The following is a 22,669-nucleotide window of genomic DNA, read 5'->3' on the forward strand; positions in this document are numbered from 1 at the left end:
AGAAGAGGTCACAAAACAGTTGAAAGTAGGGTTCATCAAACCCATGCACCAAGCCGAATGGGTAGCCAATGTGGTGACTGTACCTAAGAAGAATGGAAAGGTAAAGATGTGCATGGACTTTAGAGACCTAAACAAGGCTTGCCCTAAGGATGATTTCCTTTTTCCTCATATAGATGTCTTAGTGGATAACACCGCCAGTAGTGCCTTGATGTCTTTCATGGATGGTTTCTCGAGATATAACCAAATCAAGATGGCTCCTAAGGATATGACCAAAACCACTTTCACTTCTGAATGAGGGGTTTATTGTTATACCATGATGCCATTTGGGCTGGCCACATCCCTATTACCTAACATGATGCACAATGAAGTTAAGGTATATGTTGATGACATGATTGTGAAGTCTGAAGATATAAAAGGCCACATAGCTAATTTGAGGAAGTTCTTCAAAAGGATCAAGAAGTATAGACTAAGATTGAACTTATAAAAATGCACCTTCGGAATAACTGCCGAGAACTTGCTAGGCTTCTTGGTAAGTGATAGAGGGATAGAGGTTAACTCATCAAAGATCAAAGCCATATTGGATATGCCTTCACCCAAGAGTGAGAAAGAGATAAGAGGATTTTTAGGCCTACTACAATACATCAGTTGATTCATTGCCAAGCTCACCTCCACTTGTGAGCCCATCTTCAAGCTCTTAAGAAAGAATGAACCCCGTACATGGAACGTTGAATGTTAGAAAGCCTTTGAACTTATCAAGGAATTCCTCCTCCATCCACCCATCCTAGTACCCCCGAGGCATGGAAAGCCACTGCTACCTTATCTCTCAATCATAGAGAATGCGGTTGGAAGTATTCTTACATAAGAGGACGATGATAAAAGTGAGAGAACCATATAATACTTAAGCAAGAGGTTCCATGACTATGAGATTAGATACACACTCATAGAAAAGTCATGTTAATGATCGACCCATTACATCGAAGGTCGGTCATCTGGTGGAAATCATGAGGAATCACCGTTATCTTCCTATCAACAATGTGAAAGGTGTGGGAAGTGTCCCACCATCTTTCAACCAAGGATTACACCAAGATGGTACTAGCATGGCTTTCTATCAGTAGATGGAGAATGGGCTCAAAGCCCGGTGCATGTACCAAGGCCCTCATGTCATCAGTTAAGGCCTTTTTACCACAAAGAAATGTGGTTAGTGCTTCCCCTCCCCGAGATCGGAGGCAGGACCTGCAAAAAAATATGAAAGGAGAGCACGAAAATCACTATTGGATTAAAAACTAGGTGAAAAAGGAGACAAAATAATGAAAATAAGGCTTTCTAAGTGCTAGCATGCGCACACAAGCCCGCGTATGCATACATAGGTTAGATCATGTGTCCGTATGAACTGAAGAACACGAACACATATGCATAACAGAGCACGCATACACAAGCCCGATACCCACAGCAAAACCTAAGCATTTACAGGTCAAAAAATAGATTAAAATGAAAGATCAGAGCAAGAGTTAAAAAAGAGGAAAACTTGAAAAACTCACTAATGTAGCCCTTGCACTCTTCGAGAGATGATCTTGCGGCTTGTAGATTAGTGGAGGTGAGTCATTCAGCCTTACAGCCCCATTCTAGTGGGTAAGGTTGAATACATCACCAAAAATCACGTAGGAGGTTTTCTTGGTTTTAGACTTGGGTGACATTGAAGAAGATGAGAGAGTTTGGGAGGAGATAAGAGGGTTTGAGAGAGGAAGAAAGGATCAGATTATGAAAGGATGAGGAATGAGAGAGAGGCAGAGGATTTTTGTAGAGAAAAAGAGGAAGTTGAAGAGTTAGAGAGGAAGTAAGAGGGTGAAGAAGATGAAGAGGAATAAGAAGAAGAAAAAGAAATAGTTGGTAATTGTTGGAGAAAAATGAAGAGGCAAGAAGGTCTGGTGACTAAACTACATGTAGTTTAGGCCCCCCCCACTAAACTATGTGTAGTTTAGCAAGCCAAAAAAAAAAAAAAATCAAAATTTTAGAATATCCCCAGTGAACTCCTAGAAGGTAGGAAATGCAAAGGAAAATTCAAAGATTCATCCAAAAATAACAGAAAGACCCTCAGTTGGGTAGAAGACACAATGACTCTCAAAGCATCCCTAGTGGATTGAAAGGATCAAGAACATCCCTCAACGGATTGAAAATCACTAGCAAAACTCCCTCATGAGTTAAGACCATCAAACAAAACCCCCCAACAAGTTACAAAATAGACAATTTTTCCCAAGTATCAAGGAGGATTCTCCTGAGGGTCCAAGGCATAAAGGCAACTCCCTCGAAGGTTGTGAAGAAAAGAATTTCCCCATGGAATTGAGGAAACTCCCCTGTGAGTAGAATCAACACCAGTTCCTGAATGAGTTATGAAGGAGAAGAAGAGAATTTTTTCCAATGGACTGCACATCGTTAGAGGCTTCCTCATAAGTCAAAATCACCAAGATAGCTCCCTCTTGGGCCACGACACACTCCTCAACAAGTCATTCTCCCCAGTAGATCACACACCAAGGACTTCCCCGTGAGTCAGACCAAGGTCACTTGTGCACATATCCTTTGGGAATTAAATATGTAGGCACAAATCCCATATAAGTTATAAAAGAAGAGTGCAGAACTTGTGCACATATCCTCCGAGAATTGAATATGCAGGGACAAATCCCATACTAGTGAAAAAAGAAGAATACATAACCTGTGCACATATCTTCCAGGAATTGAATATGCAGGCATAGATCCCATGCAAGTCAGAAGAGAAGAAAGGCAATATTTGTGCACATGTCCCAAGGGAATTGAATATGCAGGCAAAATAGAAGAGGTAGAGATAAAGATAGAGACCCAAGTCAACTTAAGACAAGAGCCTCACCAGAGAAGGTAGAGATGGAAATAGAAGACAAGTGTTACCTAGACACCCAGTGAAGTTTGAGGCAAGAGCCCCAAATGGATACCACAGATATATATCCTTTTAAGCTCGTAAAAGCACCTTTTTTGTTTGGTTGATGTTGCGGCTGTTGGCCATGTTTGTTTTTTTATTTATTTTTATTTTAGTGACTCTAGGATAGTGAATCATTCGCAGGTTCTAGGATAGTGAACCTTTCGTTGCTTGTTTCTCGAGTAACAAAGGTGGGACTTCGAACACACGAATCCCACACAACTTTGTGGAGTTACACCCTGCCCCATGTATGCGTGTTGTTTGCTGTGTGCATGGGTTGGGCCCAAGCCGTACGTTGAAACAAAATGTTTTTTCTCTTATTCTTTTGATTATGTTATCGGAGCTTACAAATCAAAAGAGGGGCATTTGTAAACACCACATTTTGTACCCCGTATGACTCGGGTCCTCGTTCCTCAATAATGTAGAAATTCTAAAGCCTAAGGTTGGTTTAGGGCCCAATTAGATTAAAATTGACTTGAGAAAAGTAATTTTGGAAAATATAACTCTTTTTATGAATAAAATAAGCTACTTTTGGAAAATAAAGATCACATAAACCCTAGGGTATGCGAATGCATACATGCATATGCATACTCAAGCTCTGTGTTCGCATGCTTCATGCATGCGTATGCATTCATGTGCATGTGTATGTATGTTAGGGTTCTAGAAACTATGAAAGACAAGTTTTTTATGCATTAAATATGGGTTTTGAAACAAATCCCACATCGTCTAGGAGTCGTTCCAGACCCTCATTTTGGAACTATAAAAGGCCATACATAGTAGCTTTTCAAAAGACATAGAAAATCCTAAGGGCAAACATAAGATTCACTAGAAACTGTGAATCAAAGAGAAAGTTTTTCACAAAACATCTTCAAGTCAATATTTTTCTGATTGGGGCCTTTTCTAGCCTTGATATTGGAGTTTTAAGATTACTAATCACTTCCTTATTTGATTGTGAATAGATTTGACTGAGAGGAACGATCAAAGTCAAGCTAAGGAGCTTTATGTTTTGAGGTATGTGTTCTAAGTCCTTTTCTTTTCTTTTCTTGCTTTTCTTGCTTTAATCTTTCTATTTTCCTTGTTTTTCTTGTTTAGTTATGTTATAACTTGTTTGTATAGTTTAGGTTTTCATTTTCGTCGTTTTTTTAAGCATGTTATGTTGTTAGTTTTAAGTTTCTATTTTGCTATGCTCTTGTTTTTTTGGGTTAGGGTTTAGGGCGTGTATCTGTGCATGCTTATTGCATGTGCATGCATATTTGAAATATGCGTATGTTTACAATTGGGCTGCATATGCAAACCCTATGTATGCGCACGCATACTCATGCCCCGAAACCCTAATTTGACCTTTTTGCTTCTGTTTCTTTATTCTGTTTACACAATATGCTTTTGTCTTGATCTAGTTTTATGCTTTTGAGTCTTTGCTTCCATGTTTTGTTTGTTATTTGTCCTTTATATGTTAGATTAGGGTCTTCTTGCTTTGATATACCATGAACATGCATATGAATATAAACGTGCATTGATGCATAGGTGTTGTGATTTATTTAGGTGAGTGAGGTAAGGCATGCATTTACATGAACATACATTTGTTTGTGATCTCGTCTTGTCTTGATAAATATGATCTTGTTTTGGGTAAGCATGAATATGCAAGTTTGTATGCCATTCCTTGGACTTGATAATGTGAATGTTTGAATATGCCTTATGATGTTTCTGCCCTTGGGAATATATGTTTAATGTCATGATAGATGTAAGCTAGGGTTGAGATCTGATATACATGATAGATGTATGTTAGAGTTTGGTATGAAAATGCCATATTGTTTGCTTAGATGTATGTTAGTGTGTGTGTGAGTCTAGAATAATGATGTTGAATATGCCTTTAATAAGATTAAGACATAAGACACAATGAGTGGAAGCCAACCTATGGGTTGGGTGGGGTTGGGTGCCTAACATCTTCCCACCCTCATACCTAAACTCCAGACACGTGCTCTAGTAGTAAGATTAGTCCTTTTTTGAAGGACGCTATATGTATGGTTACTAGACCTAATCTAGGTGGCGACTCCATCTTCTCTCAACCCCGGTCCACTCGGCTGAGGCATACTCCCCTCCCACTATGCCCACGTGCGGCTTCAAGGATAATTGTGCTCCTTTGGTTGGGCTTCGCCATTACTTTTACTACTATACATGTCGCATTGCAAGACAATTTGGTGACTGTCAAGGAACTCCTAGTAACCATGGTTCCTTCCATACCTTGGTATTCACTAAGAGCTGACTTCATTCCACATTCTTCATTCAAGTTCATTTACAAACTGAAACACATCTTACAATTTCCCTTCCACATTTAAGGATAATTTTTTTTTTCCAAATTATAAACATTCCATGGTTGCGGTAAAGGTATTTCTTCCATGTCCTCCAAGGAATAAGCCCTTGTCCCAACTACAGCTGTCACCCGATAGGGCCTGTCCTAACTCAGGGCGAGCTTTCCCGTACTCTAATCTTTCATATTCCCCACCGCTTTTCACAAAACACGGTCTACCGCTACAAATTCCCTGGGCTTTACATTCTTGTTATACCCCTGGCTAACTTTTGCTGATAATTAGCGAGCCAGACAGATACCATGTCTTGTTTTTCTTCCAAGGAGTCTAAAGTCCTAACCATTCTAGCATCATTATAACTTCATGAGAAATCTGTAACTCTCGTGCTTGACAATCTAATATCAATCGGTATCATTGCCTCTACCCCCTATGTAATAGAGAAGGGAGTCTCACCTGTCGATCTTCTTGGCCCAATTTCCTTTCGCTCCTTCCAACCTCTTTTTCATACCATTCATTATCGTCTTATTCGTTGCTTCCACCTGTCCATTGCTTTGGAGGTAAGCCAGTGATGAGTACCTATTAGTTATTCCTAGATTACTACAGTACTCCCGAAAGGCTTAACTGTCAAATTACAGTCCATTATCTGAAATTAGCACCCGGGGTACCTCGAATCTTGTGATGATGTTTTTCCACAAAAAATTTTTCACATCCACATCCCAAATTTTCGCCAAAGCTTCAGCTTCCACCCATTTTGTGAAATAATCAATAACAACCAACACAAACCTCCTAATCCCTGTAGCCCGAGGGAACAGGCCAATTATATCCAGACCCCACTATGTAAAGGGCCAAGGGCTAGTGACCGAGATCAGATTTTCGCCTGGTTGATGAATGATTGGGGCATGTCTTTGACACTGGTCACACTTTTTAACGTAGTTGGCCGTGTCCTGCTGTATACCCAGCCACCAAAATCCCTGGGTTATAGCTCGATGAGCTAGAGACCTTCCTCCCAAATGTCCACCACATATCCCTTCATGCAGCTCAGCTAGAAGTTCGGTAACTTTGTTCGGATGGAGACATAACAAATAAGGACCCCCAAATGAGCGTCGACATTCTCCTTACTTTCTTTGAATCTTTCGAATCAGTCAGCGAAGATCCATTAGATAAGAACAAAATATATGGATCCATCCAGCTTGGTCCCAGTACCATAGTTGATGCTACAATCACGTGATGCTCTATACTCGGCTACTCCAATAACTCCATAGAGATCATTCGGGGAATACATTCATCTGATTATGAAGCCAAAGTGGCCATTGAATCAACATGACTATTTTGACTTCACGGTATCCTGACCACACTCACTTTCTGAAAAGCTGCTTGTAGAGCCCCAAACAACTTCAAATACTGCTACATGCGGGAATCCTTTGCTTCAAAGCTCCCTTTAGTTTGACTTACCAAAAATTTTGAGTTTGAGAATACCTCAACTTCCTCGGCACTAAGTTGCTGGACTACCTTGAGACTGGAAATGAGAGCCTCGTACTCGATGTCGTTGTTAGAAGCCCGGAAACCTAATCTTAGTGACTTTTCCAATCGTACTCGTTCAGGAGATATCATTACAACCCTAATCCCAGATTCTCATGTATTAGATGCACCATCCACATACATGCACTATTTTTTAACCCTAACCTCGCATATCCCAACAGGGACTCTTGGATCGAGGGTGAATTCAGCCACAAAGTCTGCCAACACGTAACCTTTAATAGAATTCTGTGGCTTGTATCCTATGTCAAATATTCCAAGTCTGGTTCCCCATTTAGCTATCCTTCCAATGAAATCTGATCTTCTCAAAAGTGATTGCATAGGGGTACTCAGTCAACACCCACGCAGTATGGGCTTGAAAATAATGTGGCAGCTTCCTCATAGCATACACTAGCGCTAACACCATTTTTTCTAATGAAAAATACCGAGTTTCTGCATCCACTAATGTTTTGCTAAGATAATACACTGGTCTTTGGATCCCCTCCTGATGTCTTAGCAATACTGAGCTCATCGCATGATTGGAAACCGCCAAATACATATACAAATCTTCTTTGGGATCAGGTTGAGATAAAAGAGGTGAGCTAGCCAAATAAGACTTTAGGTCTATGAACACCGTGTCACATTCTTCCATCCACTGACAACCCTTCCACTTCTTCAACAACCGAAACAATGGTCTACACCTATCCACAGACCTCAAAACAAACCTATTCAGGGTGGCAATCATCCTGCTTTTGCACTTCTTTAGGGTTAGTGGGTGGTTTAAGTTTTTGAATGGCCGTAATTTGATCGGGGTTGACCTCTCTTCCCTGCATAGTTATCATGTAACCCAAAAACTTATCCAACCCTATACCGAAGGCACATTTGTCTACATTGAGGCATAACTTATGTTGCCTCAATATTTCAAAAACTTCTAGCAGATTAGGAACATGCTTTTTGTTACTTTTACTCTTCACTACCATGTTGTCAATATAAACTTCTACCGTATCACCGATTTGCTCTCCTTGAACATTATGGTAACCATTCGTTGGTATATAGCCCCTGCATTCTTTAATTCAAAAGGCATCATTATGTAATGGTAATTACCTTTGGGTGTAATGGAGGAGGTTTTCTCTTGATCCTCGGGTGCTAAAGCGATTTGAGGATAGTCTTGAAAGGCATCTAGAAAGCTCATTCTCTGATGTTTGACCATAGCAACCACCAACTGATCTATCTTTGGTAAAGGAAACGGGTCCTTTGGGCATGGTCGGTTGAGATCGGTAAAATCAACACAAACTCTCCATTTCCCGTTTTTCTTCTTTACCACCACCGTATTAGACAACTGCTTAGGGAAAAACACCTCCTTGATAGCCCCCGCCTGCTTCAATTTCTTCACTTCCTCCTTCATTGCTTCCACATGTGGTTTTTCTGACCTCTTGAGTCACTTCTTCGACGTGACTAGAGGATCTACATTCAACCGATGTGTAATGAAAGTCAGGTCCACCCCGAGAACTTCATACGAATTTCATGCAAACACATCCAAATTCTGTATTAACGATAGGAGAACTTCTACCCGATGTTCCACTTACAAAATTTTCCCTATTCGAAAGTACTTATTAGTATAAGGCAAAATTTGCACTTGAACTAATTCCTCCGCGCTGTCTATCCCTGATAGGCTTTTGGTGCCCTGTAATTGCTATAACTGCTCCATTTCAACTTGGTCCTTTTGCTTAATCTCATGGTTTGTCGTAGCCACTAAGCACTATCTTACCACCTTTTGGTTGGCTCGCACCACAGCCACCCCATCTTCAATTGGGAATTTGATCTTTTGGTGCAACGTAGAAGGTACGGTCCCCATAGCGTGAATCCAAGGCCATCCCAAAATTGTAGTGTATGGTGAAAAGGCATTAACCGCTATGAAATTTACCTCAAGCATTACCATCAAGCATTACCACTTTCTCATCAAATCCCACTAGCGGAGTATCATATTTACTTAAATCCTCTAACTTCAACCCTAGCCCCTTATACAGTTTGGGGTACATGATTTCAGCCTCACTCCCTTGATCTATCATAACTCTCTTTACTAAGAATCCACCGATCCATGAAGTCACCACTAAGGCGTCATCATGTGGCTAAGACTTTCCTTCCAAGTCTGCTTCACCAAACATGATCGGTACCGAGGTTCTCCTAGGCCTCTTCTTTGGTTGGTCTGTAATGTCTACTTCAAGTGGGGTCACCACACTTAATATGCCCCTCCGACAGCTCACATTGACTCCCATGCAGGTTGCATGAATGACCTTAATAATTCCCAGGGGCCGGGGAAGTGCATTGTTACTTCAGTTTCCCGAGCCCTAGCTTATACTTACCCCTTCTTAGTCGACCACAAATTCCTTCAAATGCCCTGCTTTTATGAGTTGCTCCAAGTGGTCCTTCAACACACGGCATTGCTTGGTAGTATGACCTTTCTCTCTATGGTAAGTGCAATACAACTCTGATTCCTTCTATCCCCACCCATCTTTCTTGGCCACCGAAAGTAAGGCTCATTCTTAATATGCTTGAGGATCTTATAGACAAGTTCCTTAAATGTCACATAATTCCCTCAGTCCGTTGCGTCAAGTCCATACTAGGAACCCTTGTCTCCCTCCTAGTTCTTTGCTGAAACCTCTCGGGATGATAATCTTTGTTATATTGTGAAAAGGCTGGGGCTTTGCCCTGTAGCTGATCGTCTTCCAATCTCTTTTACTCTTCAATCCTTCTCATAAGCTAATGCATATCCTTAGAGGGACACATGGTTAGAGAATCTCTCAGCTCCAACTCTTGAGGGAGCCCAAGCTGAAAGGTACTAGCGGCTACCCACTCATTTCCCCCTCCTATCTCATTATATAGCTCCAAGTATCTGTTTGCGGAGGATCTCCCCACTCCTCAACCTCTTGTATAACAAGTAATTGATCAGGTGAGGAACCTTGCTACATGTTATGAATTGCGCCTCGAACGCTTGTATCAACTCCTCAAAATTGCAAATAGAGCCTTTCCTTAAACTGTTAAACTACCTCATTGTCGTCAGCCCGAGGCTGGACGAGAACACCTTGCACATCAAACCATCGTTCTGGGAATAAAGTGACATCATCTGAATATAGTGTCTTACATGCTTCACCAAATTTTTTTTTCCATCATAATGGTAAACGAAAGGCAGGTGAATCACCTTAGCATTTCCGTGCATTCAATCTCATCGAAAAAGGGTGAACGGGTAGCTCTCCTCAATGCCCAGCTCATGGCGTCCAACACGATAATATGGAGCTCATGGCTATCACAATAGGGGGATTCATGACAATGCCCCATGGTTTCATGAGATCTGTCCCTCGATCTTTGTGAACCACCGCCCCAAGATGGCTCTCCCCTAGTGTAATCGAGGTCATTAGATGAGTCCTCCTGGTCCCTTCTACAGTATCGGCCTCTTAGCTCAATCTCCAGTTCATTAACTTACTTTTGTAAATTCTCCAACTCTCGTTCCTGAATGCTACAATGAGATCACTTGGGGATATAAGACACGGTTCGTTCCCCTTGCGAAGATCCCTCGTCTGAATCATGTTTGGTATGATTCCCTTCTTACATGCGTTGCTATTCCCTTCTACGCTCCATTTCCAACATCCTACGACCCCTTGAGGAAACCCTCGAATGATTTCCTCCAACAAAACCTTCTTTAGCATGCGGACCCTCCATAATTGGATGATATCAAGCTAGCTCAAAGCCTCTGGTTAAGTAGGATTCCCACAGACGACGCTAATTATGGTCCCCAAACCTACTAGGGCTGTGATACTAGGTGAAGGATTTGGGCCCCCAATTTATTTATTTGTGGGCTCTCTAGCAATCCTACGGGTAGGGCTCCAAGCACCAACTAGATAGTCCAGGCTGTATCTTTTCTGTGAGCTTTTAGACCTATAAATCTCACCCTCTGGCAGTTCTTTTTCTTCCCTTTTTGCTCACACTCCCTTCCCTCTATGTTTTCCCTCTTTTTCCTTTGTATTTTTACTCTTTTTCCAGTGTTTTCCAACCAGCCTTTCTTGTTTGCCTTCCCAACCCTTATATAGTCTCTCTTTAGTGAGGTACTAATCATTATCATTTCACTAGTTCACATGCATTTCCACTTTTGCCAGAATCCCAAGGAATCATCATGCCTTTTGAGGATTCTTTGAAACTTGTTCCAAATGCCAAATAGCGTTCGGTAGCAAGTTCCTTAAAGGCACTAACAACTCTGGCAACCGACTTTAGTTTAGTCAATTCTTCAACAATTTTCCATCATCTCATTAATCGGTGGTAAGCCGGGCACTATAGGATTCCCTCGAACGATAATTTCTATGTCCCCATACACATGTTATCGGGCTGAGCCCACTCCAACTGAGTTTGAGATTCACTTCCCTCTTATAGGCTGGTTTTGGCTACTTAGGTTGATCTTGGGCCTTAGTTAAATGGGTCGATACTAATTTTCTGGGCCCAAACCCCCCACAACAAATTTACAACTTATGAGAGAGAGAGAGAGAGAGAGAGAGAGAGAGAGGGATTAAAGAGCACAAAAAGTATGTATTTTAAGTTTACACACTTCAGATTCAAAGTTCACTAATGATATGGACATTTTCTTTTGCTTTAGTTTTGTTTTGTGCTAGTTAGACTTAGTGTTAGTAACTTAATCTTTGTATTTAACTCTTCTACTTAGTTTAACTCTTCTACTTAGTAGTTAACTTAGTGTTAGATGTTTAGTAATGTAGTCGTATAGTTGTCGATACTTTCTCTTGTATTTTTTTTCCCTTTTAAATAAATCTTTTTTTTTTAAATAAATGGGGACATGGCCATTGCTATAGATGGCTATTAAATGGCAGTAGTGTCAATGTAGTGCTTTATGCCTTTTAATTTCTATGCACCTAGCACCTTGGAATGTAGTCTTAATATTTTTTAGAATTTTTTTTTTTTATTATAAAAAAAAGGTTAAGTCAGAGGTTAGTTAGATCAGGTTGGTTGGCAAAAAAACTGGCTGGTCAGGTCAAAACAGGCGAGTTCAAATCGAGTCAGCAAATTTCGACCTGTTTTGCCATGTCTACTTGTATTCAAAGTTAAAATGAATACTTTCAATCATAAATTTAGTTAAAACTAAATTTCATGATTAAACATAAAATAGTAGATTAAGAAAATTTTACAAATGACTATTTGATTTCGTACATTGAAAAGGAAATTATTGCAAATTTAGTATATAATCTATTTGTTAGGTTCTAAAGACTTAGATTTTTATGTATTTAGAACTCTAATGTGTATTGTTGGCAAACCATGATCAAAACAATGTGTTTAGTAGTGTTTAGTCTTGCTTAAAGTTGTATCTTTTATGTAAAGTTGGAATCGAGCTAATGCAGAAGTTACTGTGCATTTCGGCCTGGCTCGATTGATTGAAGCTTAGGCTCGATCGATCGAATCTCGGGCAGAATGCGTTTTTTTGCAGATTTCCAACTCAGCCCTAGTTGTTTAAAACGTTTAGGGTTTTCTAATTTGTCCGAAGTATAAAAGGCAAACCCTAGCCACGTTTTAGTGTTGCTCATATTGCTGTTTGTGTAAATCTCTTGTGAGATCTAGAGGAGCTTTCCTTTACACAAACTTAGGGTTTTCAAGGAGGAGATTTTATCTACACCTTGATGATCAACTCGGTTGCTGCCATTGGAGCTTAAAGAAGCACAAGCGGGTGTGCTTGTATCTGGTGGTGAATCCAAGAAAGAAGGAGTCCGTGGATTCGGAACTTGCACATGGTCGTGTCAGTAAGTTCTACTGGTGGGTAGCAATAAGAAGTCGAGCGTGGGGGCTTGTAAGTCTTATTGTATGAACTTCGATTCTTTCAAGATAGTGGATTCAAGTTTACCTTGAGGATAGCTAGGTCAAATTCTCCCCAGGTTTTTACCGGTTTGGTTTCCTGGGTGATCATATCATTGTGTTATTTATCTTTCCGCTGCTTTGCATGATATGATCTCTGTGATTGTGATAACCTAGATTTGTTAAATTGGACTAAGTAACAACTTGGCTAATTACCTAGGTTAATTCAATTGTGTTTTAAGGGGTCTAAAAACTATCACTATTATTGATTGATTTCGAGATTTGAAAAGGAGATTCCATTTTAGGAAATGATTGGTTTAAAATGTACTGTGGAAGTCTTTTCTTTTATAATATTTAATATTTAATTAACATTAAAGGGATATTAATTTTATTTTCATGGTATATTTTTCATTTTGTGAATTCTATTTTATTTTTCCAAGTTTTTGTTGGAAAACATAGTTTTGCATCTCATACAAAAACACGCAGCGGAAATAAATGGATCTACTTTATTCATGTGAGATAACATGGAACATCTATATTTTAAAAACAAAGAACAAGAATGCATACCTTCAAAAAACAAACAAAGATTGAACTTGGGAAAACTTTCAATCTTCACCTCAATTCCACATGTGCCCAAGATGTGTGGTCTCTCAATAAGTTCTATATGTACTTGTTCAAGAGAATAAGAGAGTGTCTTGAGAAATTTGTATGTTTCTCTTTTAATCATACTTATATCTTATTAACTGCTTTAGCAGATATTTTTTTATTTTATTTTTTTGAGAAGCAAGACAGTAAATATTATTAACGAAGGCCACTCAAATCAGCCAAGTATACAGAGTTAAGGTCTGGTGGTATTTCTTCCATCCAGATTGACAAATCAGGGGTAGAGGATGCACAGTGTGCTAAGGCATTTGCTAGACTATTACAATTTCTCTTAACATGAGATAAACTAAGCGATGAAAACCGAGTCATGAGGACATGAATGTCTGCAAGTAAATGACCATAGTGAGCCAAAGAATTGCCGCCCTTTGCTAAGGAGTTAATCAAAACTTCAGAGTCCCCCTCAAGAGTGATGTTGTCAAAGCCAAGCTCAATTGTAAGCTCCAATGCTTTCCGTGCAGCCAAGACTTCCACCTCTATCACTGAACCGGGTTATGGTATTTGCTGAGTAAGAGAAGCCATGATCAGTCCATGATCGTTACGGATCGCAACTCCCAAGCCAGCAAGTCCGTCTTTTGCAAATATCGCGCCATTGAAGTTGACTTTATAAGCACGTTGAACTGGTGCCTGCCAAGCCGCTACCTGGTGGGGTCGTGGTTGTTGAAAAGCAGCGTTGCAAGAAGCTCTCTCCAGGATTCGGTCTTGAGCAAAATCCACCACCTGACCGAGTGAGAGTGCAAGCTTGCCCAAGCGCAAATTATTCCTTCTATTCCATAGAGTCCATAGCACAGCAGCAAAGAGTTCGGGTTCCCTATTACCTGCAAAAATAAACTCAAAAATATCAGTGAAAGAGGAGCACGCCTGAAGCATGCTGTGATTCCATTGAGTTCGAGACCTCCAAACGGATTGCAAGGCTGGGCAACGGAACAAAGCATGAACCACATCCTCCTGGTGCAATTTGCAAGCATCACAGCAGCCCTCAGTAATGACCTTTCTGCGAACCAGATTAGTCTTTGTTGGCAATGAATCCTTACAAGCCTTCCAAGCCAAGTGCTTGACTTTATTTGGAACTTGAAGCCCCCAAATTTTCTTCCAAAGGGGCGTGAGCACTGAATTGTCTGAGGGTCCAGGTAAGCCACGTTGCTGCAGCTCATGTAAATACCGGTATCCAGATTTGATAGAGTAGTTGAGTAGACTCCATCAAGGGTAAAAGGCCAAATTAGGATGTCATCTTGTATGGTTTTGCAGAAATGCATATTTTTTATATGGTTGCTTCAAAGTCATAGAATAGAGTATCAATGACATTCACCTTCCACTCCTTAAAGGCCGGATCAATCAAATCAGCCACCAAACTCACTCCCCTCCCTCCCTTTAACCCGTGGTGATAAGACCTTAGGATGACTTGAGTTGGGCAGCCAATTCTCACCCCAAATATGGACAGACCTGCCTGACCCAATCCTCCATTTTGCTCCTCGTTTAATCATCGTCCTACCCTTCATAATACTCTTCCAAGCATACGAAGAGTTGGCTGGAATTTTTGCCTCCATAACCGAGGTATCAGGGAAGTATTTTGCCTTGAACACACGGTAGAATAAAGTTGACTTGTCATGGAGCAAGCGCCAAGTTTGTTTGGCCAAGAGCGCATCATTGAATAGAGACAAATCTTTGAACCCCATACCGCCCTTTGTCTTGGGCTTACAAAGTTCCAACCACTTCACCCAATTGACAAATCATGCTCTCAAGCTCGTGACAAAGTGAAATAGGAAGCTTGAAACATGCCATGGTATAAGTTGGGAGGGATTGCGCCACCGCCTTAATTAGTATCTCCCTACTCGCCTAACTGAGTAACTTACCCTCCCACCCTTGAATTCTTTTCCAAACTTGCTGCTTGATGTATGTGAAACTTTCCTTTTTATTACGGCCCACTAATGAAGGAAGTCGAAGATATTTCTCATAGTGTCGAACAGCATTAACACCCAACAAATTTTGAATTGTTATTTGAGTGTCTGCATTGGTGGATTTACTGAAGAAAATAGTGGTCTTAGTACGATTGATTTGCTGCCCATAAGCTTTCTCATACTTTGTCAACACCTCAAGCAAGCTTTGACACTCCTCTTCTCTAGCTCTGCAAAAAAAAGAGGCTATCATCGGCAAAAAATAGATGAGTGATCCTAGGTCCATTCCGGCAAAGAGATACACCCCGAATGTCACCATTGTGGGCTGCCTTACTAATTAAACCATGTAGACCTTCAGTACACATGAGGAAAAAGTAAGGGGACAATGGATCTCCCTGGCACAAACCACGTGTTGGAGTGATATGCCCATGCGGCTCCCCATTAATTAGCACCGAGTAAGAGGCTGTAGTGATACACATCATCATTAATTGTATCCACCGAGCATGGAAACCCATCTTTGTCATCACTCTTTCCATGTACTCCCACTCCACCCTATTATATGCCTTGCTCATATCAAGCTTCAAGGCCATAAAGCCAGATTTCCCCTTATTATGGTTCCGCATATAGTGTAGAGTTTCAAATGCCACCAATATATTATCTGAAATCAACCTATCAGACAAGAATGCACTTTGATGCTCTGAAATAAGATTAGGCATAATAGCTTGCAACCAGTTAGTGAGAACTTTAGCAAAAATACGGTACAAAACATTGCTCAAGCTAATAGGTCTAAACTCAGAGACATATGTGGGATCCTTTACCTTAGGAATCAATGTAATAAAAGAATGGCCAAGGGCTTGGGGGAAAGAACCCGAATTGAGATAGTGCAAAATAGTGGTTGACACATCAGACCCATGTAAGGACCATTAACTTTGATAAAAGAGAGGAGGCATACCATCCAGACTGGGGGCTTTTAAGGGTGCCATTTGCTTCAGAGCAACCTCTACTTCCTCAATATGGAATTCCGCCATAAGCATCTCATTCATCTCATCAGTTACAACATGTGGAATAGTCTCAATAACCTCCTCAAAATTGCTAGGGCTACCCGAGGTAAAGAGATTATGATAGAAGTCTACAATGTGGCATTAACTTGATCTCGGCTTGAACACCATCCTCCATTAGCATCATGCAACTTGGTAATATAGTTCCATCGACGGCGTTGAGAGGCTTTGCTATGGAAAAACCGAGTATTACGATCACCATCACGGAGCCATGGAATTTTGGATCGCTGCCTCCACATTTGGCTTCCTTATCAAGAAGTTGATTAACCTCATCCTCCAGCAACCTCATGCGCCTTGAGTCTCCAGACCAGATAGCATGGTTTTCAACTCTTATTAAATAAACAACTGATTATCTAATCAGGTTAGTCTTTTGGGCCAGCCCAATTGGACTTTAGTGTGTGGCTTGGGGTGGAACCAAAAAGGACAAATAAAACTCTAGCTCCAATGGACTTTGGACTTATTTGTCAACTTTTGACAAACTCAAAGTTACCATTAATTATATTTAATATCATTATATAAATATAATTGCACTCTAGACCTTATTAATAAATTATATCCCAAGACTTTATTATCTAAACATTTAACTCATTCATGAAAATATTCGTAGTAATACAAAGTCATAATATATAATTGTCACGTTGAAAATTACCACCACTTGATCTTTGAGTACTCAATTTAATCATTTAAGTTATTCTCATATATTTATGAAATCCAATTTCATAAAATATAAACTTTAGTAAATATTTACTAAAGTGGTTAGGCCTAACACTTTGAAGAACCAAACTCATTAAACTTATCTTAAGAGAACATTTTATATCTCTATAAAGAGATTATGAATTTCATCTTGAGAATATGTGTTCCTTCAACATTATATGTGGTTGCCCAACATACTAAGGTTTTGATTTCGTTAGATTAGATCTCACTTCTGATATATCAAAACAACCTACATTTCATGATCGGGTTCACTATTCTCTTAGAATTGAAAGTTTATGTAAATAAAAGTTGTGAGATTTATTATTCATTTGATAGTCATTAATAGAATAATAAATCTCACAGCGGTTCAATTCAATATGTCTTATACACTTAAAACATATTAACACATCTACTAGGAGTCTCCACTTCCATAATCAAGACAAATTATCTTAGTTGACATGTTAAAGTCTTCGCATGAAATGCCCAATTTCATCACCGACTACGAATTAAGATTTTTAGTTTACAAAGAACTTGTGATTTACATATTCTGTGACTAAATTACATACTATGCATCTAAAATATATATATATATACACACACTATGCATTTCAAGGACTTTATGATAATGTCCAAATATTCATGTTATCAATATTTTAGATAATAAAAAAACTTTATTTTTTATAATATAATGTCATACATAGCATTATACAATAAGAATTTAGGACATTAGTCCTAACAGTCCCTAAAACTATAATCTGGGTTTTGTGCGACAATTACACAAACAGTTAGAAGCAAACTGCATACCCTGTCCTTTGAAACATAACTTGATACTGGTTCTGTTAAACCAGGCAAAGTATGCTCATTTGTGATCAATCACTGACTGATTGAGTTGATACTGGACATTCTTCGGTAGCAAAATCTAAACTATAAGAAAAGTTAAAAAGCGGCTCATCCTTGGAACACAACTTGATACTAGCTCTGCTAAACCAGGCAAAGTATGCTCATTTGTGATCAATCACTGACTGATTGAGTTGATACCGGACATTCTTCAGTAGCAAATCTAAACTTTAAGAAAATCTCAAAAGCGGCTCATCATTTAATATGCTAGGTTACATGTTCCATCTTAAAAATGGCTTGGTTACTTGGAATCGTAAACATGGCACCCATCATTTTTCTGTGACCATGCACTGGATTACATGAATAAATCATCCAACCAAGCAAAAATAAACCAAAACATGACATACTCGAGAGAGAGAGAACCCTGGAAAATTATTTTTTATATATTTTTTTTATTGTATAGCATTACAAACCAGAAAAATTGGTTTGCATTAATGGTGCTTGTATTAGTTTGCACCAGTGCTTCACATGTGCGTAAAAAGAAAGCGATCAAATATGAACCAAAATATATTTGATCAAAATAGGAGTGTCCAGTGAATACTTTGAGATAAGAGCGCGCCTTAATTTTAAAGCTCATACATGTAATGATGAATAAAAAGATAAGTATAGGCAACAAAGGGGTGTGTGACTAAAAGCACCTCAGCAAAACCCAACAAAAAAAGGGTCATCCAAGCCCTGCTAAACTGATGTGACTTGGGGCTTTTGTAATTTATCTTCTTTATACAGCAACCGCCTCTTGTTTGAACCATATCCTTGATACTGGTATATAATGCTGTAAAGACACTGCCGCAGGCACATTACCTCAAATGTTTCTATAAACCTCAAATCTGTTATCCTAGATTTCACGCCAGCAAAATGTTGATACTCCTCAAACACAGATGACAAACACCAATTCTGAAATTTTCTCAGGCAACCAACAAGACAACCTGTCCGATGCTGCAGGAAAAAAAAAAAAATGAATACACTGTTAATTTTTTTCTCTTGTTTCTTGGGTAAAATAAAAGGAAGGTTAAACCCTTCAAAAGAGATCTTCCGAGAACATAAAAGAAGAATGATGAGAAGATGTGACATGTGCCAATAGAACAGATTCCTCTTTAAAAAGCCAATAGAGTAAGAGTTGATACAAACAACTAAGCAATCTATTCATAAATTATTAACCGGTAGGAGACCAAAGGGGTGGGCTGAAGTCATCTGATAACAATCCTTTAACAGCAGAGCCCCCAAGTAATTTTTTCCATGGAAAGGAATAACTAACAATAGGCTAATGCAGAAGTTGAACAGAGGAGAAAATTCCTCTTAGAAAATAAAATAATGAAAGCAGGACCAACCATATAGTAATTTTTATTGAAATTCCTCCAGAGGGTCAATTTGATCAATGAAGAACGAACCGGTTGCAAAATCAAATTTAGAAGAGATATCATTTTGATAGTAATGTCTCTCTATGCTGTTACAACAGAAATTTTTGCCTAGATTAATAAGTTACTTGTATGAATACTGATCACAATAACTTCCCACTAGTTAACTTATTTTTAATATGGATCATTACTACTGGCTAACAAAGACACAATTTCAAGAGATGGAAAACTAAAAAATAGATGTGAACCATACCTTTCCACGCTTACAATGGATCAAAACTGGATGATTTCTCACATCTGGAAATGCCAAAAAAAAAAAAAAAAAAAAAAAGGAGAGTAAGAAATACAAAATCAAATGGCATACTGAAACAAGGATCTAAATAATTATAATGAAAATTTAATTTAAAATTTTTCAGATCATAATCCACTACCAATTAAGACTTTCAGAGCCTCCATGATAGTATCCTTGGGAATAGATACACAAGTCTCCTGCAAATGCAATGGTTATAAGCAAATTAGCAATATAGCTAACAAAGAAAATCTATGCCCATATTCCACCAGATGACATTAGCATCAATAGTATTCTAAATGCAACATAGAATAAAAAACAGACAATTCACTAACTATGCTTTCTGTATCTTTATTGGAAATCTTCCAATATTTACACAGCAAGGCTTTATTTTCAATAACAAGAAATTTCAAATTACTATCCATGGATAAGTTTCCTAACAGCCAGACTATAAGTGGAAATAGTAATCCATACTAACAGCTGTGACAATCTGTGGTGGCCGCCTCTAGAAAGAGTCACAATCTTAATTCTTCTGAGAACTATTATACTTAGCAATTAAAAAAAAAAAAGGCCTGATATAAAAGCATGGTTAGATAAACTAAAATTAAATTAGTATAACCCTGAAACTTCAGCACACAGCACACAGCACATAAAGCTGCACATTTAGAAAAGTTATTTAATAACCATCATGAACTGCATTCCTGTTTTTTTCTCAGGGTCAAAACATAAAGCTCCTTTTATTTTTCTTGGTCATACACTAACATTAATTGACAAGTACTTAGCCACTCAATATATGATTTTTTATATTTGATAAGTCACTTGATAAATATATGATTAAATGGAAAGATTCCAGAAAATCAAAATAGAATCATGATTTCCAAGATATGCTTACACCAAATCTCCCCCTTAGACTATAACTGCTATTTTGTTGTTTTTTGTAATTACTATTTCATATAAGAGACCACTACAACTAACAGTCCACAACCATAATCTCTGACTTCTAATACCTAAAAAGACACATCGACAAATGTTTCTATTTTAACCTTTTTTTTTTTTTTTTTTTTTTCTGTTGCTTTCCAACAAAAATATTCCAAGTCAAATTATTCCTCCTCTTTTTCCTTTTTTTTTTTGTTTTTTTTTTTGTTTTGTTTTTTTCGGTAGCAGCCAACTAACAATACATTATTAAGTTCATATAACCTTTCAAAAAGACCATCTAATAAAGATCAATAAAGTCTAAACTAATTATTAAGTTCAAAAAAAGAATCTTGGGACAAAATCCTATAGATATTTTTCTTAAAATAATTGTCAGGGTCAAATTCCAGCATGAAATTCCCTCTACCAAAAAAAAAAAAAAAAGAATGGCAGCATGAAATCGATAATTAACTATAGTGCATATTACAAAATTTTCAGCATTGTAAAAAAAATCTACAACTAATATGTAAGTTAAATACCAAAAGAATAACACAAAATTCCAAATCGAACGCATCCATACATTAACATTTGCACAATTAATATATTGACATTAAACAAATTTTGCATATTGATATTACAACAAATAATTCCAACTTCGTAAAACACACACACTTTTCACCAAAGAAATTTGAGAGATTATACCGTCTTGCCCTCAATTCCAAACTGAAAGAGCCGAATATTCCGAGACTGAAGAAACTCCAAGTTCTCTTCTGGGTAAGGCTCTGGACACAAATATCTGCTCCATGTTCCAATCACACAAGTCAAAACTCTTTCTTGCAAAAGACACTAACACATCACCCCATGTTTGTTTCTCGAGTAAGTTCAAGAAAAACTTAATTTTCTTCAAAGACATTAACAATAACAACCTCTGCCTAACAAAAAAATTAAGATTGTGTATTCTTTACTTCTTTTTCTTTATTTTTTTTCTCAAACTTTTTCTAAGTGACCAAAAAATCTCCAAAGAAGAAAAAATAAATCTCGAAATTCTCTTTTCTTTCACGTCAAAATTTCCTATCAACAAAACAAACTCCAAGAAATTCTACAAACATCGAAATTCTGTTTTGTTTCCCATCAAAATTTCCTATCAACCAATAAGACACCAGAAAATCGAAATTTTTAAACAGAATTATTATTATTATTATTTTTGTTTAAAACGTAAATCCGAAGCAAAAAAGAAAAAAAAAAAAAAAAAAAAAGAATTTATCTATAAGAATTTTCTTATGAAACAAACAAACCCTTCAGAAACAACGTTAAAAACTCAACATTGGATACATAGATATAGAGAAGAAGAAAAAAAAAGAAAACATACATGATGGATCGAAGATTAAGGGTATCAAGGAAAGGAAAATTGTGAGGTTGAGGAAAGCCCGATCTGAAAATGGCGTCCTCCACCATTGAGAAATTCGACGGAGGCAGCAATACCACGTCGACGTCGCTCTCTTCCTCTTCCACTATCAGTCCCATATCGTTTTCTTCCTCTACCAAATCGAAAGAATGAAAGAAAAACAAAAAATTGATGGGTTTCTAAAATCTAACTAATGTTAGAGAAATTGAAGAAGAAACAAAAAAGAGGTCATGGTTTGAGAGATGGAGAAACAACGCCGTTGTTTGTTAGGATTCTCCTCACTTTCTGTTTCGGATTCCAACTCTCTTCGCTTTCTTTGTCTTTGTGTTTGTGTTTGTGTTTCTGTGTGCGTGTCATTAAATATTGTTACGTGCCTCTCACTGGCTGCTATTTTTTTTATAGAATTTTTTTGAACATTAATTAATTATTTTTTGTTTTTTGCTTTTTTATAACAAGTGGGAAAGCAGGGGTCAGACCAATCAAGAAGCTCGTGCCTCTGTGGGCAGTTTGTAATGTTTGTTGCTGGTTGTTTATATAATATCTATCTGTCAACCAAAAAAAAAAAAAAAAAAAATTTAATTTTCTTAGCTTATAGAAAAACACTTTTTTTTTTTTTTTGAGAAAATATAGAAAAACACTTTTGGTTGTTTTTTTTTTTTTTTTCATAAAGTAGAATTTTAAAGAGTAAAGTTTTCTTACAAACGGTTGTTTTGACCAATTCTTACTAATTTTCATTAAGTATACCCTAACATTACTGTGGGGTCCAATAATTTATGGGTTAGGCCCACTTGCTCATGGGAAATCTAAAGGCCCAAGCCGAAGAAGGCTATGGCTCAAGCTCAATAATATAAAGCACAAAATGGCCCAGGGATGCAGCCGAGGACAGCCCAATCCTC

The 22,669-nt window shown here is 38.1% G+C and overlaps 1 protein-coding gene across 1 annotated transcript; it reads right to left on the bottom strand.

The window, feature by feature from the left end:
- Positions 1-18,303: 18,303 nt before the first annotated feature.
- On the bottom strand, positions 18,304-22,137 carry LOC126691154 (tyrosine-protein phosphatase DSP5-like). The gene is made up of 5 exons (XM_050386222.1): positions 21,738-22,137; positions 21,071-21,164; positions 19,599-19,656; positions 19,421-19,464; positions 18,304-18,748 (listed from the first exon to the last, which is right to left on the bottom strand). Exons 1-5 carry the CDS (start codon positions 21,890-21,892, stop codon positions 18,491-18,493), a joined length of 609 nt encoding a protein of 202 aa, XP_050242179.1. The 5' UTR covers positions 21,893-22,137; the 3' UTR covers positions 18,304-18,490.
- Positions 22,138-22,669: the final 532 nt, after the last annotated feature.

Source organism: Quercus robur, chromosome 1, assembly GCF_932294415.1.
Source record: "Quercus robur chromosome 1, dhQueRobu3.1, whole genome shotgun sequence".
Classification (NCBI taxonomy): domain Eukaryota; kingdom Viridiplantae; phylum Streptophyta; class Magnoliopsida; order Fagales; family Fagaceae; genus Quercus; species Quercus robur.